Source organism: Stegastes partitus, unplaced genomic scaffold, assembly GCF_000690725.1.
Source record: "Stegastes partitus isolate 25-593 unplaced genomic scaffold, Stegastes_partitus-1.0.2 Scaffold832, whole genome shotgun sequence".
Lineage (NCBI taxonomy): Eukaryota > Metazoa > Chordata > Actinopteri > Pomacentridae > Stegastes > Stegastes partitus.
Genome location: NW_007578563.1, coordinates 34,947 through 53,079, shown reverse-complemented (window position 1 = coordinate 53,079; position 18,133 = coordinate 34,947). Strand labels below are relative to the sequence as shown.

At 45.3% G+C, this 18,133-nt stretch overlaps 1 protein-coding gene across 1 annotated transcript; it reads left to right on the top strand.

Annotated features, from left to right (window-relative positions):
• The first annotated feature begins 3,461 nt into the window (after positions 1-3,461).
• Positions 3,462-17,280, top strand: dcaf11 (ddb1 and cul4 associated factor 11). Its single transcript, XM_008292777.1, has 15 exons — positions 3,462-3,591; positions 3,909-4,140; positions 5,633-5,760; positions 6,479-6,597; positions 6,802-6,866; positions 7,094-7,194; positions 8,052-8,198; positions 9,606-9,660; positions 10,041-10,109; positions 10,305-10,362; positions 13,060-13,245; positions 13,448-13,601; positions 14,158-14,310; positions 14,387-14,493; positions 16,118-17,280. The coding sequence occupies exons 2-15, from the start codon at positions 3,923-3,925 to the stop codon at positions 16,193-16,195; spliced, it is 1,638 nt and encodes a 545-aa protein (XP_008290999.1). The 5' UTR covers positions 3,462-3,591; positions 3,909-3,922; the 3' UTR covers positions 16,196-17,280.
• The last annotated feature ends 853 nt before the right edge of the window (positions 17,281-18,133 follow it).

The following is an 18,133-nucleotide window of genomic DNA, read 5'->3' as shown; positions in this document are numbered from 1 at the left end:
TGGTCTGTGTGAGTGGGTTTCCTGTAGATCTTTTCTACTGATGAAGCCTCTTGGATAAGAGTGGGATTGTCTTCAAGAAACTCAAGCAAGTCCAGTTGCTACCATCAATCTACGAGAATTTCCCACCTGTTATGTGCAGAAACAGAATAGTACTGAATGTATTGATTGCATCAGATCATAATTAGTTTGCAGACAGTGAAGGATTCAGTCGACACTCCAGCTCTGTAGCAATCAACTGAGCCACTGTGGTTGACAAAGATTCAGCTGTGAGAAGAAAAGCATTCCCACATAATCTAATCAGAAAGTTTAACCATCCAAACGAGCTATTTTGATTCAAACGAAGCTCTGTAGCCCGATACATAACAACAATTAGCAGAACAGACACCACAATGATAGTTACAGCCCAGGAAAGGGGAACAAAAGATTACAGAACAAACTTTGGTTAACTGAAGTGACTGTGCTGAATGAGACGGGTTCTATTGTGATACCATCCGACCACACAGTTCTATGTGGTTCCTGCTTTGTGACAGTCGCTTGTGTGCTGTAAAGAAGACCTGGTTGATTCAATCCAATGCTCACATGCACGCATTCCTGCAGCGCTGTAACCTGATTCCCTCATGACAGCGACTGTTAATGAATGATAAGGTACCACAGTCATGCATTGATCGTCCTCTTCAATTTCAGGCTGTGACCAATCAGCCGGAGGTGATGGAGGACGTTTCTCGGAGGTCAAAATTAGCCTTCTGACAGACTGTTGTGCTGCTTTGGTCTCCACTGCACCAGCACCTGTTGTGTTCAGCCTCATCTGGACACCTGTGATCCACACACACACAATCACAGATGTTACATTCAGCACAGTACGATGTGAACACGTACAAGCTGAGCAGTCATCACTACAAAGACACACACCAAGGCTTCTTCTGTGTATCAGTCTCTATTGTGGCCAAAGTCGTGATCACAGGAAGACTGGACTCCATGCACAAACCATACATCACACTGACAAACCACATCTGGCCTTTTAAACATAATGCAGCTGCTCACTTACAGAAAACAAAAACAAGAGAAAAAAACTACATTTGTTCAGGTTTTTATGGAGTGTACAGACATGCACAGTAACTACAAGCAATAAAATAAACAATAAATGTTTTAAATCAAAGCAGTGTTTACCTATAGGATCATCAGCCTGCACGAATGTTGAATCCAAGTGATATCTATTATTGTTTTTTTTTCTTGTGTTGTAATGTTTTCTCTGTAGAAATTAGCGTGTTTCTCTAGCTCGGATGCAGCCTAACTTTGTGTCGCCAAGCAATGTCCCATCCACACCACTATCTGATTAGTTACATGTCAAGAATAAATGATTTAAAAAAAGCTCTCTTTTAATTAATTACAAATGTAAATATAAATAAAATGGTCTCATTTGGTCTCAACAAATGTTTATTAGTGTCAGATATATAATATCGGCACCCTTGATTACTAATTATTGATAATGGAACTCCTATTTAACTAATTTCTTCACTTTTGCTTATATTTGTTTGATTTTAGAAGCCATATTGTGCAGTTTTCTTCTAAAACTCCAACTGGACGACAGACAAATATTGAACACAGAGGTTTCATAGCACTGAAAAGCAATTAGAGCAAGATTAGACAGGGTTAGAAACGACTGAGGTGAAAAGAAGAGGTAACACACATTTTGTATGGGGGCTTTGCTACAGGAGCGTTGATTGGTGCGTATTGCGTAACGACGAGCGCGCTTACGTCACATTGCGTGCTACGCAGACACGTTTCTGCTGCAGGTTCCAAAACACTGGGCCAAGCTGACTCTAAAAACGACTCTAGAGAGGAAAATTACTGCAACACTAATGTTTTCATGTCAACACTGCTGGAGCACACAGACAGCTAGCTGTTGTTAGCTAACATCAGCTCAGGCAGTCAGTTAAATGGAGAAAACAACGTCTTTTTAAACATTTGCCAGCAAGTTAAAGTGAAGTACGTACACACTGAAGCCTAGTTGGAGTCGCTCAGTAAATGGATGGAACCGCGTCAGATTTAAGAATAAACTTTTTAGCAAAACCCATAAACATTTAAAAGAAATTCTCTAACATCCATTTCTGCTTCAGCACAGGATTCCTGAGCAGATGGTGGTTGGAAGCTCCAGAATCTGATTTGCATCCAAAACAGCAAAGTCTGACAAATTTACAATGGTGTCCAAAGTCTGGTTTTAAACGATCACTCAAACTGTTTTTTTTTTCTGTCTGCTTGAAGTTTTGAAATTCTTTATCTACACTTGTGCAATGTGCAGGTACACAGGTGTTTGTATACTGAGCCATGGTCCTTATATCAGCAACAGAGGATCAACATATCAATTCATTGTCATGTTATCAATGTGCTGTTCTGATAGTTGCAGCCACTGGGTTTCCAAGGTCTTCATCGGTAATGCTAATTTATATGTAATGTAGTAAGTTTAACCTGCGGATGGTTGCTTTCTGTTAAATAGAAATGTTCCAACATATACAGTCTTCAGAAAACATCACAGAAACACATTATCAAGGTAGAAAGGGTAGAAAAGTTTGTCAACTTATGCAAGGTATTAAAATGACATCAACATGACTAACTTTCAAAAAGATATTTACTGTATTTTGGCACTGTTATCACAACTACAATTCTAGATTTATATTTTTATATCAGAAGGAATACACACACACTTATTCACATAGGTGAGAGAGATCACTGCAACTGGGTCAGATAAACCCACCACGGGAGGCGTAAACACTCCTCCTTCCTCCTGCTCTCTGTTAACTGTAGGTAACAAACACCCATTAGGAGCAGACTAGACCAATTCCTCCCTTCTGTGTTCTGGATGTCCACTGCTAACAAAGTTACTGAACAAATTAAACACCATATACACTTTCACTGCAAAAAAAAAAAAGCTTAAATTAGATTATACTCAGGGCCCGAGTCGTACCTCCAGAAAAAGCCATGTAATCACTGGCTTTAATAATTTTTTTTTTTGGATTATAATCTTAAATTATCTACCTGAACCCTCCCCTTCTGAAACCATAAACACACCCAAACATCGCCCCATACACTCTGGCACACCCTTGTACAGGTTGTTGAAATTTTGTTTTAAGTTTTTGCAATTTTCTTTTTTTTTATTTGTTTATGAAAATAACACAGCGTTTCTTTAATGTGAAAACAATATTGATCCCACTTTTTGTTGCGAGGTTATAGAAAATTAATCTTTATTATTTCACTTCGGTTTTTTTTTATTCATGTTCCCCCCCAATAAAATGTGGCCGGTGGAGCTCTCAGCCAATCAGAGGGGGCGCTGCGGATCACGTGACGGCGAGAGGGCAGGAGGGGCACGCGCAGGGTTTCTTCACACTTTTTGTAAACAACATGGCGATTCACGGACTGGCCCTGCTAGCCGACTGACCGAACACCGTGCTGTCACGTCTCCAGCCCCGCTCTCTCGTAAGCGCCGTGCGTCGCAGCGAGCGGAAGCTGTAGCTCCGGCAAACTGTCAAGTTCGCACCGAGACGACGACGAGCCGGACCGGGGAGCTGTCAGGAAGGACCATTTGACAGTCTGACGGTAGCTAATGTTGTCGTTAGGTCGTTAGCATTTTTTTTTTTTGTAGCTAGCTGAACAAAACCAGCCGCTGCATCTTAAACGTGATGAGCTAGCGGACGTGCCGGTGGATTTAATCGACAGAGTGTATGGTTGGTTTGTGTCGGAAAAGTCAAAGTAAAGCGGCTCCAGCGACTAAACTTGTTCCAGTTTAGCTGCTCCAACGTTATCTCCTGCAGCCATTATGACCTAACGTCTGTTTTCCTGTTTCCTTGTGTTTGACTTCACCTGACTCACTCAGGTGAAGCTGATATTTCATATCTCACTACCCTCCCCGGCAGGCCCTTTTCAGTCTATGGGCTCTCAGTCCAGTTCTGGGATGTCTGGTGGAAGGGGTTCTTCCAGTGGCAACCCAGCTGAGCAGCCTGAAGGAGCAGAACCGAACCAGAGCAGCAGCAGCAGCAGCAGCAGCAGCCGAGGCCGCAGGACGGCTGACAGGCAGCAGGGAGACAGACAGTCGGCATCAGAGGAGGACGTTGACTTAGCTGAAGTACTGGCTTACCTACTGAGGAGGTACACTGGGGGAATTTTCTACTGTGAAATGCTGTCACTGATGCTAGCACTGGAAATAGCACACGCACCCAGCACCTCTGGCTCGTTATTGATGGCTTTAACTCATAGGACAACTACATCTGAACGTCTGAAATAGTATTTTTTGTGTGTGTCACTGCTAATTTCTGTAAAGAGAGCTGAGTTACTGAAAGGTTGATTTGGTGAAAGTGTGAAATCACTAACAGATGTTGCAATGCATAGAAAAACAGCCACACCTATGTGATGTAGGTCAATATTCCTGCAATGTGCTCCATATTATCTTATCTCACTCACACATATACATTTAGAGTAAGGGTGACGGTGCACAAAACATGCACATAGCATCAATCTGTCGCTCTTCATGTCTTGAACTGATTATATTTAATTTAGATTTGTAGGGTAGATATTTACAGTACGAGGTGTGTCAGAAAAGTTCCAGGACTGGTGTCACTAAAGATATATTTCAACTACAAAGTACAAGTTTCTCATTCGAAGTAATCCCAGCACGTCTACAAAGAGATGCTGCGTCGTTTGCTTTGTTCAGAAGAGGCACAGTTGTGGCAGGACCAGTGGAGGCTGCTTCACCATGACAACCTGCTCACAGCGCCCTGAGCATCCCACAGCTCCTGGCTGAGAAGAACATCTCCATGCTGGAGCAACCTCCCTACTCACCCCACCTGGCTCCGTGGGGTTGTTTCCTCTTACCCAAGCTCAAGGGGGTCATCAAGGGGACCCATTTAGGGGATGTGGACGACATCAAGACGGCTGTGAAAACTTGTAGTTTGGATTTGAAATATATCTTTTGTGACACCAGTCCTGGAACCTTCCTGACACACTTCGTATGAAATCATTGAAAGAGGTAACACTTGTCAGATATAAGCTGATTTGTATTTGGACACTCGTCAGATGGTACAAACCAGACCTAGAAATTGGGCTTTACATCTTCTCTAAGGGAGCAAATAACTAAAGCATTGCCTTGCTTCCCGCTGCTGCTATTTTGGTTTAATTTAAATGCACATGCAGAGGCTGGGAAGTATTTTTTTAATATTTCCTGTAATGGTTTTTGGTAGTGATCCATGACAGTGACAGAGCCCGTTGTAGCAGCACAGCAGAGGAGTCAGAACTAGAAAGAACCAGGATCTGAAAGAGTTGAAATGAATACGAAGTGCTTGCTTTTTTTCACTTCAGTTAACATTCAGATACCCTCAAGCGAGCCACTGATCTCCCATCTGTTAAAGTGGAGCTGCTCGGTGGTAAAACAGTCTCGCTGTACCAAAGTAGCTGGCGTGCAGGCTGGCTGGTGTCTTTCCATTTGACTGTAGGGCTGCAACTGGATCACTTAGCGCTCGCCGTCTTTGTTGCCCGTTGGTCCTTTAAATTCTTTTCTAGGTGCATTTTTTGCTGATTCCTTTGCTCACGTGCCATGACTCCCATACGATTGGCTGTCGAACTGATGTGGTGTTTGCGTGTGCAGGGGCCAGGTGAGACTGGTCCACGGCAGCGGAGCCACGGGGCTGCAGCTGGTCCAGTCGTACTCTGACTCTGACGAGGACAGTGATGGAGCGTGGGAGGGACGGCTGGGCGACCGCTACAATCCACCAGGTAACCTCTCGTACGCGCTGCTGGCTGTTCAGGCCGTGGATTTCAGGAAATAAATACTTTGCTTTCTTGGCAGAGCTCTCAGCTAAATGCGTTTATCTTGATGTTTATACGGTTTGGAAAGCTAGACTGTTTGTTAGAGCAGAAACACTATCTTGCAGTATTAAATGTCATCGTTTTAGGACGGTGTGTTGCTCGCTGTTTGCTTTTGAGGTAGCTGGAATCCACCCAGTAACAGAAACGGGATGAATGATGATATAAATTGTGTAAGAGTAATGTTATTGTCTTGTATTTTAAGATTTTAAGGAAATGTTATTTATGGAAATGGATAATTAAGTAGACAGTACTGAGAAATGATTAGCCATTAAGTAAGCATGAACAACAAATCAGGTCATCTTTAAAGCTTTTAAAATCTAATTTACAGCTTACGTTTTTTTTTACTGAACCAGCGAGGACTGAGTCTTGTGTTTTTCCACCTTTTTAGATTTCTCCTTTCCCTCTCTCTGCTATAATTTGATATCAGTGAAACATCAGCTAAACACAATAGCGTGCCAAGGGTCAGAGACACACTACAGTGTGACAGTTGTTATAAAGTTTAGCAGCTCGTTCTCACAAATATGTCGGATCATTGAATCAGAATGTTCTTTGTGTAGCGAGCTCTAAAAGTTTGTTGTCAAATATGATCTCACACTGAGTCTTGTTCCTCGTGTTATTTTTCTAGTGGACACCCAACCCGACACGCACGAAGTGGATCGGAGTGAGATCCGAACTCAGATCCTGCTGGCCACCGCCTCCTCTGCCCTGAAAGGCCGCTACAGTTTCACCCACATGCTAACAGAGGTCAGACTACACAATGAAAAGCAGCCGTGTTCGACAGCTAACATACGTGATTTTATTTATCTGTTTCATTCATAGCTGTGGTGTAACACAAGATCATTGTTTCAATTCATTTTGTCCAAATATTTAAAAAGAAAATCATCACTTTTTTGTTTGAGTCGACCAGTTTAATTACCACTAAACGTTGATGAATCTTTCTATGTGCAGAGGGAACAGGGCAGATGTAGAGGTTCCAGTTTTTCCCACGGAGAGTGCAGTCGTATCCGCACACAGTGAGTAGCTTTACATTTTATCCACCAAATTATCACTAGAGGACACAGAAAGACTCACATTAGTCTGATCAGTTGGTTTAATTACAAAAAAAAAATCTTGATTGAGCATAAACTCCCGTTGAATTTTGTGTGAGTCATCGGTGTGTAGATCATGTGAAAATGTACTATCCACTAGAGATGGAGAGGGACTATATATTAAGATACTGACCCTTGTGGTCCTTTTGCAGCTTCCTGCCAAACTATGTGTCCCACAAGGATACATACCAGCAGAAAGCCTTCTGTGGAGTGTACAGCGAGGATGGCCACATGTTCCTCTCCGCCTGCCAAGGTAAATAACTTGAGATCCAACGCGAGAACCCAGAGTAGCCGAATCAGATCTGACGATAATTCTACTGCTGACGCCACCAGATCACCGCGGCCATTCATGCAGCGTCGTGGTCGGGCACAGACGACCGTTGTTTGACATTTGACATCTTTTGAGGCAACATAAATCATGTGATGTCAAAATAGCAGAAAGCTAACTGAAAATAGCAGTTGTTCAATTTGCGACTATTTCCTGATTTACTGTGTGACTTCTGCTTTAATAAAGTAGCTGCTTTGTGAGCAAACAATGGAGGCGAGGGACGACTGGTCTGTCTGCCACCTGCCTCCCTGTACCCTGATTACAGTATTTTATTCTCATCGCTCTGATGATGAGCTGCTGTAGGAGCCAGATACCAGCGTGAGGGTTTAAAGCTGGGGTGGGCAGTACTTTTGGCAATCACTGATCAAAAATTCAATAACAACCTTTTAACTCAAATGGTTTGAGAGGAAGCTAGATCTCTGCTTAAATTTCTAAATGTAGGTTAGTTTGTGTAGGTGGATTTGCATGCTGCTGATGTATGTTGCACATGTGTATGAATGCATTCAGCTCATCCAGTGGGACGGGGTTAGGACAGAAAGCTGACAGGGGAGAGCTGCAGGAGGTGTTTTGTAGTGCTTTCTCCAGATTTCTGCCTACCACAGCTTTAATTGTGTCCCTAAATGAGTGACCAGTAGACGGACTAACTCCCTCTCAGCTTGTAGTTCCAGTCTTGACAATGAAGAAAATTAGAATTTGTAAGAGCCACACTTGAGTCCCTTCAAAATAAGTGCATCTTTTATTGACAGAAGTGTTTTGTTTTTTTCTTATGTTGCTTGCTGCAGACCAGAACATCCGCTTGTATGACACCACCAGGGGACGCTTTCACCTGCGGCGAACAGTGAAGGCCCGCGACGTGGGCTGGAGTGTATTGGACGTCTGCTTCACCCCAGATGCTCACCACGTGCTCTACTCCAGCTGGTCTGACTACAGTAAGGCTGGGGGGCCTGTGCGCGATGAAACGAGACAACAGAACAGCCAGTCATAGTGTTTCTGGATGTTTGAACGAATGCCGAACACACGCAGCCATTCGTTTCTTTCTTAGTGTAATCGACTTGTTTCTTAGACTCCTAACAAACTGCACCTTGCTTCTCTTGTAACCCAACAGAACTGCATTCGTATGCGTCTCAGCTGAGCTCTATGTACGTTTGTTATGCGCAGATGAACAGAGCTTGGAGAAAAAAACAGCAGTTATTTCACTAAACATCTGTCTGTAGTTATTGCGACCGTGAACCAAATGTTTCAAGAATTCGATTTCTGTTTTTTTCACGCTGAAAAAAGTATAGACGTAATAGATAGCACCTGGTGTAGTCGGAGCATCCTGGGACACAAGGTCGTCTAGGACTGCTTCTAATTTCTTGAAATTACCTTTTTTTTTTTTAATGTTTGTGTTGTATACACCGATCAGCCACAGCATTTAAACCACCTGCCTGATATCGTGTAGTTTCCTCTTGTGCTGCCAAAACACACGCCAGCAGGCAATTGACACAAGACCTCCGGGGTCGTCCTCCGGCGTCTGGCACGTGGATGCTAGCGACACATCCTTCGTGTCCTGTGGGTTGCAGGCCTTCGTGGACTGGGCTCAGACTGGGATCTGGGGAGTTTGGAGGCTGGATCAACACCTTGGTCTCAGCAGTTTTAGCAGCGAGACAAGGGCACGCTGTCCCGTCATTAACATAGCAGGTGCACTTTTCGACTCTAACGATGTTTAAGTGACGTCCACGTGAATGGCAGCACTCAGGGAAGGTTTCCCAGCAGAACGTTGATGATCGATGTCAGTCAGCTGTGGTTTCATGTTATGGCTGATTGTTTACCTAACTGCTGTTTAGTTTCAATGTCTTGAATCCTGAAGTATGTACTTATATCAGGCCTTTATATATATAATCTATAGCACACTGCTGCTGTTAAAAAAACCCACAGTGCTGTTTTGTGTTTTCTAGATAGTATGTTGGCGAGCTGCTCGCTGGTGATGACGCAAAAATGATTCATAGGTGTTTAAAATCTCACCTTAAATCTCACTGTGGCTGAAACTTGAGATTAATAAAGAAATACTGAATGTGGAGCAAACTGGTAAACAGGGAGAAGTGGTTTAATTAACAAGGGAGTGATTTCTGTCACAATCTAAGCGCTGTTGCTTGGCAATGTTCGGCAAAACTGGCAAGAGTTGCATGTTTTTTTTTGTTTTTTTCCCCGTAGCCGAGCAGATCCCTTAACTATGTTCTCAGAGAGCACTGTACATTTTTATCTTTGCAACGTTCAGCCGCCTGACATGATAAATGTAGTGTGCACGCCGTGTTGTTTTATATTCATACGTTCTCTCTCCTTGTGTCTCCCCGCAGTTCACTTGTGCAGTATCGAAGGAGACAGTGAAAACCACACCGCCCTGGACCTCAAGTTAGTGTTTCCCTCATAGTAACTTATAACATTACGGAGCAGGTAATCTATCATTCCTTACCAGCCGGCCCTCCTCTCCCTTCATTACCACCTGGATGAATGATGCTGTCAGAACCCGTCACCCCGACATCCATCCTCTCGCTCCGTGTGTGTGTCCCGTTGGTTAAACGGAGAGTTCATTATTCCAACAAAGCACCGTCATTAAACTCATAGCACTCCTATTAATAACATTGTTTAAGAGGGGATGCGTGCTTTCATTGAGCTTTTTTTTCGGTGTGGGGTGGCGTACAGTAGACATCGGTAGAGTTGTGATTCACAAATTGTGTCATCGCCGCAGAGTCAAACCTGCCTGTGTGTGTGTGTGCTGTTGTGCTTTGTAGTCCAGATGAGAGGAGGTTCTGTGTGTTCTCGCTGGCTGCGTCCACAGATGGCAAAGAGATCCTGGGAGGGTGAGCACAATTTATGTTTCAAGGCAGTGACTGACAGAGTTCAAACCAGCACTGAAGCCTCTTTCAGAAATGTAAATTGGAGCGTGTTCTTCTGCTCTAAGTGGAAGTTAAACGCAATGACGACGACGGTTAATATTAAAACAAAGCCCGTTAGGTTTAACGTGTTTTCTCAGCTTTTCTTCTCTTTTCTTTCAGAGCTAACGATGGCTGCCTCTACGTTTTTGATCTGGAGCAGAACAAACGAACGCTGAAGGTCAGTGTGCCTTTGAGTACGCTCGTGGTTTGTGCTCCCTTTTTGCTTTTACCCGTCTCGGCGTCCCGTCCACCGCTGTCTGTTTGGGCGCTATCCTGCGGTCAAGGTGAGCGCAGACACGGCGCAGCTAAAAGTGTGCCAGCTTACATAAAGTTTTACACCATCCTGCTGTCTGGTACAGCAGCACAGAGTCCAGTTCCACCCCGCGGTGGGACGGCGGGGGTTAAATCCACCTCCCTCCTCCTCCCACAGCCGCCCTCTGCGTAGAAGTCACCAGATGACCTCCACCATCTGCTCCACCACTGTCGTACGCTCTTCCTCAGGCTGTCCCTCCCATTACCCCAGCGTTGTGTGTGTTTGTGTGCTATTTTTTCCCTCCCTTCATGCGTGGAGCTTCTTACTATCACACACCTCATAAAAAAAGCAGAACCAACCATACTGCTGTAATTACCTGCAGTGTTTTTAGCTGGATGCTAATGTAGCCATGCTATCATGTTTGCAGTGGCTCTGTTCACAACTGGCATGGACCCTTACAGAACTCTAATATAGGCGTAGATGCAGCTGAGGTCCGATCTCTCAGGTTGCATTAGAAGAAGGTCTATGTTCACCTTCGTTCTTTTAGCTTTCTGCAAACATGTATCGGGCCTCCTCAGCTGACCTCCTCATGCCATTGGCTGCATTTGTCCACGAACATTCCTAAAAGCCCATTCAGCTATCCTAAGAGTAATTCAGACATCTACTGGCCATGGTCTAGAACTAGTCCATACGCTTTTAATTTCTTCGCCTCTTATTTAATTTGCGACAGATTAAGCAAAGAAACGCATCGGCGCCGCCTCCTCGTTAAAAACGGCGACGCATTTGAAGACAGAAATAATACACGTGGTTATTTCCACTGAGAGATGAGATGAGATCAAAGGTGGTCATTTGAGACGCATGTGGAGACGCGTTCTGCGCTGACATGTTTAAAGCTGCCCACTCGTAATCAGACCTCCCATCACGCATGTTACTGCCAGGTGTGAACAGGGCCGGTGGCGATGCTGCCGTTCTGAAGTTCAGGAGGTGTCATACTTATCTTCATCAAAAACCCTCTGCGTTCATTTTTTTTTTTAACCTTGGTAACATGTTCATATGTTGTGTTTTATTCGGTGGAATCATGAGCAGAATAAGCAGTCGGCACCATGGCTGAGCATTTTTCTCACAGATTCAGTCGTCTACGGTTTCACACGTAACAAACCGAAGACACCAGCTTGCAGGATGGCGCTCTCCTCTGAATCTTTTTATTGTCACGCTTCCGCACACTCGACGAAATTACAGTCTCGGCTTTCAGCAAAAGAAAAATTGCATAAATAGACTTCCGACAGAGGCTGCAAGGTGGATCAGTGGTCAGCACCGTGGCCTCACAGCTAGAAGGTCGCCGGTTCGCGTCTCGGTTAGAATCTTTCTGCGTGGAGTCTCCATATTCGCCCCGTGCAGTGTGGGTTCTCTCCGGGTTCTCCAGCTTCCTCCCACAGTCCAGAAACATGCTGAGGTTAATTGGTGATTCTAAATTGTCCGTAGGTGTGAATGTGAGTGTGCTTGGTTGTCTGTCTCTAAGTGTAGCCCTGTGATAGACTGGTTACCTGTCCAGGTGAACCTGCCTTCACCCTGAGTCAGCTGGGATAGACTCCAGGCCCTCATAGTGAGGATTAAGGTGTAGAGATGATGGATGGATGGACGTCTGACAACCAAGTATAAACAACAAACATGTGGGAGCCGCTGCATACGTCCGCGCCGCCATCTTGAGTTTATCTTCGTCATTATTCTTCCTCAGAATCAGGTTGAGGTTCAAACGTGTGCTGAACTACTTCAACACTACAACTTGTGTGGCTTGTTGTACTTTACCAGTGTTTGAGCAGAGTGGTAGGTTAGCTGCTGCGCTCCAGTAGAGAAAGGTGGAGAATTCATAGAGACGTTACATCGAAGTCATTTTAAGGCAAAGACAAATCATTTTAAAGGAAAAAAAAAATCTTCTCAATATGTCACTTTGATGCACTGAGATGAGTTTTTAGGAACTCAGTCAATGACCGGAGAGGGACTCGAGGTGTATTACGATGCTAACATTTGCTAATTGATGGCGCTGGAAGAAAACTCAGACGATCATAAAAGTCAGTAGAATTAATTCTAGCGGGACCATGAATACAAAATTTTATGCATCGATCTGCATAAAATTTGGACTGACTGACCAGCAGCCAGACCAACATTTCCACGTCTAGAGCGATGAGACTGAACACAGTCTTACTCGACTCCCTTTCTGCAGACTGGAGTCGTTTTGCAGCTACATTTCTACACAATATATAAACATTTACCTTCTGTATGATATTGATAAAGACCAACCTCTGTAAGGTTTTGAGCCATTGCACTGACACACACGTCCCTCCATCACTCAGTCAGTCCGTCCTGTATGGTCACATTTCTAAAGCCGTCTGCTGCAGACAAATGTACCGATAAAGTAAATGTCTGAGCTTCAGTGCGCTTCAGTCTTGCAGAAAATGGGTCTGCCATTACCGCTGTGCACGCACAGACATGCACAGCCACAGAAAGACTTTTTTTTTTACACAAACATGTGTATTCCAACCTTTCTCCCTCACAAAGGAAATCAGACACACACACACTCTGCACGGCAAACACTGACTCTCTTTCTTCGTCTGCCCTCGTCAGATTGATGCCCACGAGGACGATGTGAATGCGGTGGCGTTCGCCGACAGCTCGTCCCAGCTGCTCTTCTCTGGCAGCGACGACGCTCTGTGCAAGGTGTGGGACAGACGGACGCTGCGGGAGGACAGACCGCAGCCTGTCGGACAGCTGGCCGGCCACCGAGACGGCATCACCTTCATCCACAGCAAGGTGGGGGGTCGGAGAGACGAGCGCTGCTGCTATTTTATCACTCTGTCAATAAAAAGTTCCCCAAATACTCCCGTGTAGTTGGACGACGGGATGGGAGCTGATTAAATGACAATATTAGCTCAGCACTGTGTGTTGGTTTAACACTCGGCTTTGTTTTCTTTTGTTTTTCTTTTAAATCTGGTCATCTTATTCGCCGTGCCAGGGTGATGCGCGCTATCTGATCAGCAACTCGAAGGACCAGTCCATCAAGCTCTGGGATGTCAGGAAGTTCTCACCCAAAGAGGGATTGGCAGCTTCCCGCCTGGCCGTCACCCAACAAAACTGGGATTACCGCTGGCAGCAGGTTCCCCAGAGAGGTGAGCAGGGGAGGAGGAACGAGGAGGAGGAGGAGGAGGAGGCGGCGACTGGCGGGGAATGAGTCAGAAGCAGAGGAGACAAGGAATGGAAGTTGGAGGACGAGAGGAGGAGAGGTCAGACGGAGGGAGAATAGAGAAGGAGATAAAGATGAAATGACGTTATAAAAGAAGAGGGAGAGAGAAGAGGGCGAGTGACAGGAAGATGAAACGTCTGTGTGTGTGTGTGTGTGTGTGTGTGTGAGAGGGTAAAAGGATGTGACAGTAAAACTATGCATAGGGAGATGAGTGATTACCGTCACTAGTCAAAGGAGAGGGAAGGCGTAGAGGGGAGGTGAAGGATAGGAGCTCAGATAATGAGACGGAGTAGGGGGAGGGAGGAGGAGATAAAAACGTAGTTCTGCACTTTGGGCGGCTTGTTGTCGGTGTGTGTTTTGGATAACAGCAGCACGGAGGTCAGGTGAACTTGTAGAGGTTGAAAAGGGCGAAAAATTCTTGAAAAATCTCCAGAGAAAAAGTGCACTATTGTTTTAACTGCGTTGTGTTTGTTTACTCGCAGCCTTGAAGAGACACAAGCTGACCGGCGACACCTCGGTGATGACGTACCGCGGCCACGGCGTCCTGCACACCCTCATCCGCTGCCGGTTCTCGCCGGAGTTCAGCACCGGCCAGAGGTTCATCTACTCTGGCTGCTCCACCGGCAAGATCATCAGTGAGTCCCAGCGTCTGTGTGTGAACGTCGGTGTGTACGCCTGATTGTTGGTCCAACGCCAATCTGCTGTTTACAGTTTACGACGTGCTGACCGGCACGGTGGTGTCCAGGCTGTCGGGCCACGACGCCTGCGTGAGGGACGTCAGCTGGCACCCGTACGAGGACAACATCATCAGCAGCTCCGTGAGTGCCGTTAATGCAAAGCGTCCCGCTGGAATCAATGCGTAAAAGCTTCCCGTCACAAACATCACATTAAATCCTAAGACGGCCATTTTCAGAAGTTGTAAAGGGTCTTAATTGAGCAGCGTTACACCAGACAGTCTGAGAATCTGATACGTTTTCTGGTAATTATGAGGATTAAAGTGGACCATTTGCAGAAAAAAAAAAAAACTCGCATATTGCAGTAAATCGGACTTTTCAGCAGTTTCTCATCAGCCGAACAGGAAGTCAGACTCTTTTGTTTTTGCAAAATGGAAAACGGCATGAAAGCAGCAGCAGAAAGTGAAATGTTTTGACTACGAGAGGAGGCAAAGCGTCTTCAGATATGTTTCTATTAGTGGACAGACGTTACTGCCTCAAAGTTATTTAAGATAATTTCTGAAAACATGCATTTGAAGACGCTGATAGAATGTGGATGCCTTGAACACAGCTCGCTCTCTGCCTGACTAATGAAGTGCTGCTTCTTTTACACATGGCGTCAAAACCTGCTGGATGAAACTACAAAGATGGCGTAAAGCGTGCCGGCATCTCTGAATAGGTATCGCAGGATTAATTAGATGTGATCTCCCACCAGACGAGCCTTTTAGCACAATTAATAATAAAAATAATAATTGATCAGATTTATATGGTGCTTTTCTAGACACTCCACTACAATTGTAGCCACAGCTGCCCTGGGGCAGACCGACAGAGGCCTGGCTGCCATTCTGCCCCTCTGACCACCGCCTCAAACAATCCATTCATGTGCATTCACATTAGGCAAGGTGGTTGAAGTGTCTTGCCCAACCGTTGACCTTCCGATCATTGACCGACCCGCTCTACCACCTGAGCCACAGCCGCCCCCATTTAAAGAAATAATCTCCCTTCGTACTAGCGCTCCTCTAAAAGCTCATCACATGACTTTCTCGTGAGCTGGGTGTTCCTGTTCCAGGGTAAGAACGAAGCAGGAAGTTGGCTGAAGGAAGAAAACAATGGCGAAAGTAAGATCAGATTTCTTTGCTTAAACCGACAAGGAGACGGAACCGTGACTGAAAATGAGTCTCTCAGGCTTTACATCTGGGCTGGAGGTACCGACCCAACCTGCCGTAACCTCCGGTCCCAGCAGAACATCCCTCCCAGTGCTGACTTGTACAATCTAGCATCAGCCGTCTTTCAGGAAAGGGTAATGTGATATGGGCACGACGGATCAGCGAGGGCCAGGGGACGTAAACGAGCCAGTTACAGGGCGAACATGGGTGTTGGTGTCGTCGTTTCTAAAAGCTGAGAGGCTCGAGGTAGAACGGAGACAGCGGTGTGGCCCAAAGGCTCTGTTTTAGACACAAGAACAGTTTTAATGTTCTGTGTAAATGCTGCAGAAGTTCTAAGTTTCGTTAGCGTGGATGTAGCCTACAGAGAATATGTCAGTTTTATTTAAATAAATCCCAGAGTGCTGTGTGTTGCCCGACCAAGTTAACGCAAGTCACTGAAAAACTGTGGAGTAAAAAAAACCCTCTAAGGACTACAGGACAGCAGCAGAAGGTTCTGATGCGTTTGATTTAACTCCTGTGTTTACCTGTGACCCGGCTCATCCTCTGCTGTCGTGTGTCCACAGTGGGACGGGGCGGTCCGAATGTGGGAGCACAGACAGACTCACCCTCTGGAGGAGGAGAGGGAGCGGGAGAGGGACTGACGAAGGCAGAAACCCGGCGAGACCAGAGGAGACAAAGGAAACGACGTCGCCGCCGCAGACGGGGTGAAGTGAGCCCAAAACACAGGAGGGCAGTAAGCTCAGGCGGACCGGGAGAGACTCAAACGTTTTTTTAATTCAATGCTGGATATTAATGATTACAATTATAGCGTGGCTGTGAAGTGTTCCTTTGGAAGGCCTCGTCGCCTCAACAGCGTCCGGTGCCGGTCGGAGCACCGTGGGAGCGGGTCGCGGCCCGCTTCTGTATTTCCTTTGTTTGTTTTTTGCCTCACTGTCTTGCGCAGAATCCGCAGGCCGAAGCTTTTGATCCGGGCCTGAAACACATCCCTTAAAATGTGCTGAAGCTCAACGCGCTAAGCACCGCACTTAATGAGCTACAAAACGTAATGATAGGCTAGCGATGTAATGAGCGGGGTGTGGCGGGGAGGACGCCACCACGATCACTTTGTATAAATGTATAGTATTTTAATGGTATGTGCATTCAGGGAGCGTCTCTAGGTAGCTGTCAGTGTGCTGATTTGGCATCAGTTTGACTCTGCTGTTATGAATAGCACGAGCTGCGTCCGATTTTAGGGGCCGCCACGTTTTAAGTCCACATTTAAAGATCGAGTATATAATTATTCTGTTCATTTCTAGACTCCTAATCCTGGTAATCACGTAACTTTCACACGTTCTCTGTGGCCGACTCACATGTCCAGCACGCTAACTGGACCAGCCCTGTTCTGGTTGTAACGTTGAACGCTCTGGTTCCTGTTCAGGCCTAACGGTGCCACTCCTGCATTCAGACACAGCAGCGCTCTGAGGTCTTATTACTGGTCCTGGATCAGCACTCAGTTTCTACAAACACAGGCGTTGATTTAAGAAGTAATCTTATCGGCCGATTCAAAGCTGTGATTCGTGTAAAAGATTCAAAAGATCACATGACGGGACTCGGGGAAGAGGCTGGAGGTGGTTCAGAAGCTCCACACTGATCTGTTTATGCAATCTTCAGGTGTTTATACCAAAACCCACACGTCACTCTCAGACCGTTGTTTTACAGTAACAATAAAAACCTTTCTTTAAATGTACCACAAACGCTTCACGCTGTTTTTTTTTTTTTATAATAATCGACTCTTTCGGGTTTTAAACATGCAAAAGTTCCACACAGATGAAGATTCACGCCTTGTTTACGGCGAGACGGGACGCATCTTGTCCATTTTATGTGCTGAACTCCGGCTGCCAGATATCCATTAGCCTGTAGCGCGCTCACACACACACACACACACACACACACAGACAAGTGACAATTATCTGCTATGGGAGCCGTATCAAAGTTGCCTGAAGGTCATTGTAATGACAGCAATGCAGTAAGTGCTCTAAAATTAGACCGAGATTCTTTGGCATGTCTGGTTTCATTTACTGTTCCTGCTTAATGCAGATTTATTTCTCATAACGGCCTCCCGACACCACATTGGTGGATTGTAGCGCAACGTTCCAGTTTGAATACTTAAAATAGTGTTTTTTCATTAATTAGGAAGAGGAGCTTACAGTGTTTAGTAGTTTTAAAGAGCTCGTATGAGGTTTTTTTTCAGTTTTCCCTGTCTTTAGTTGGTCTATAGTTGTTTATTTGTGCATAAAAAACAAACTTACGGCAGCAGAAGTCGACGCTAAACGCCTCCTCAGCTCCTAGTTTAACACAACCTTAAAGCTAGCGAGCAGTGTTTCCACAGAACTGTCACGCAAAGTTTTGAAACGCCGCAAAAACAATTAGTTTCTCCTTCAAGTGTTCCGGAGCAAATAAACCAGGCTGCATAATTTATTTGTAAGTAGCCTGTTGTATAGATGACTTAGACTGACTTTATTCATCTCAGAGGTGTTACAGCAGCATGACTGTTCAACAAAGGAGGTAAACAAAGCAAAGAGACAACTCAGAATATTAGA

What these genes read in the sequence shown, in the direction of transcription:
- dcaf11 (XM_008292777.1), top strand. Translation starts at nt 3,923, where the DNA reads ATGGGCTCTCAGTCCAGTTCTGGGATGTCTGGTGGAAGGGGTTCTTCC. An exon ending in CTCCAGCTGGTCTGACTACA is followed by an intron (nt 8,199 to 9,605) that starts GTAAGGCTGGGG and finishes GTCTCCCCGCAG; the next exon opens with TTCACTTGTGCAGTATCGAA. An exon ending in AGAACAAACGAACGCTGAAG is followed by an intron (nt 10,363 to 13,059) that starts GTCAGTGTGCCT and finishes TGCCCTCGTCAG; the next exon opens with ATTGATGCCCACGAGGACGA.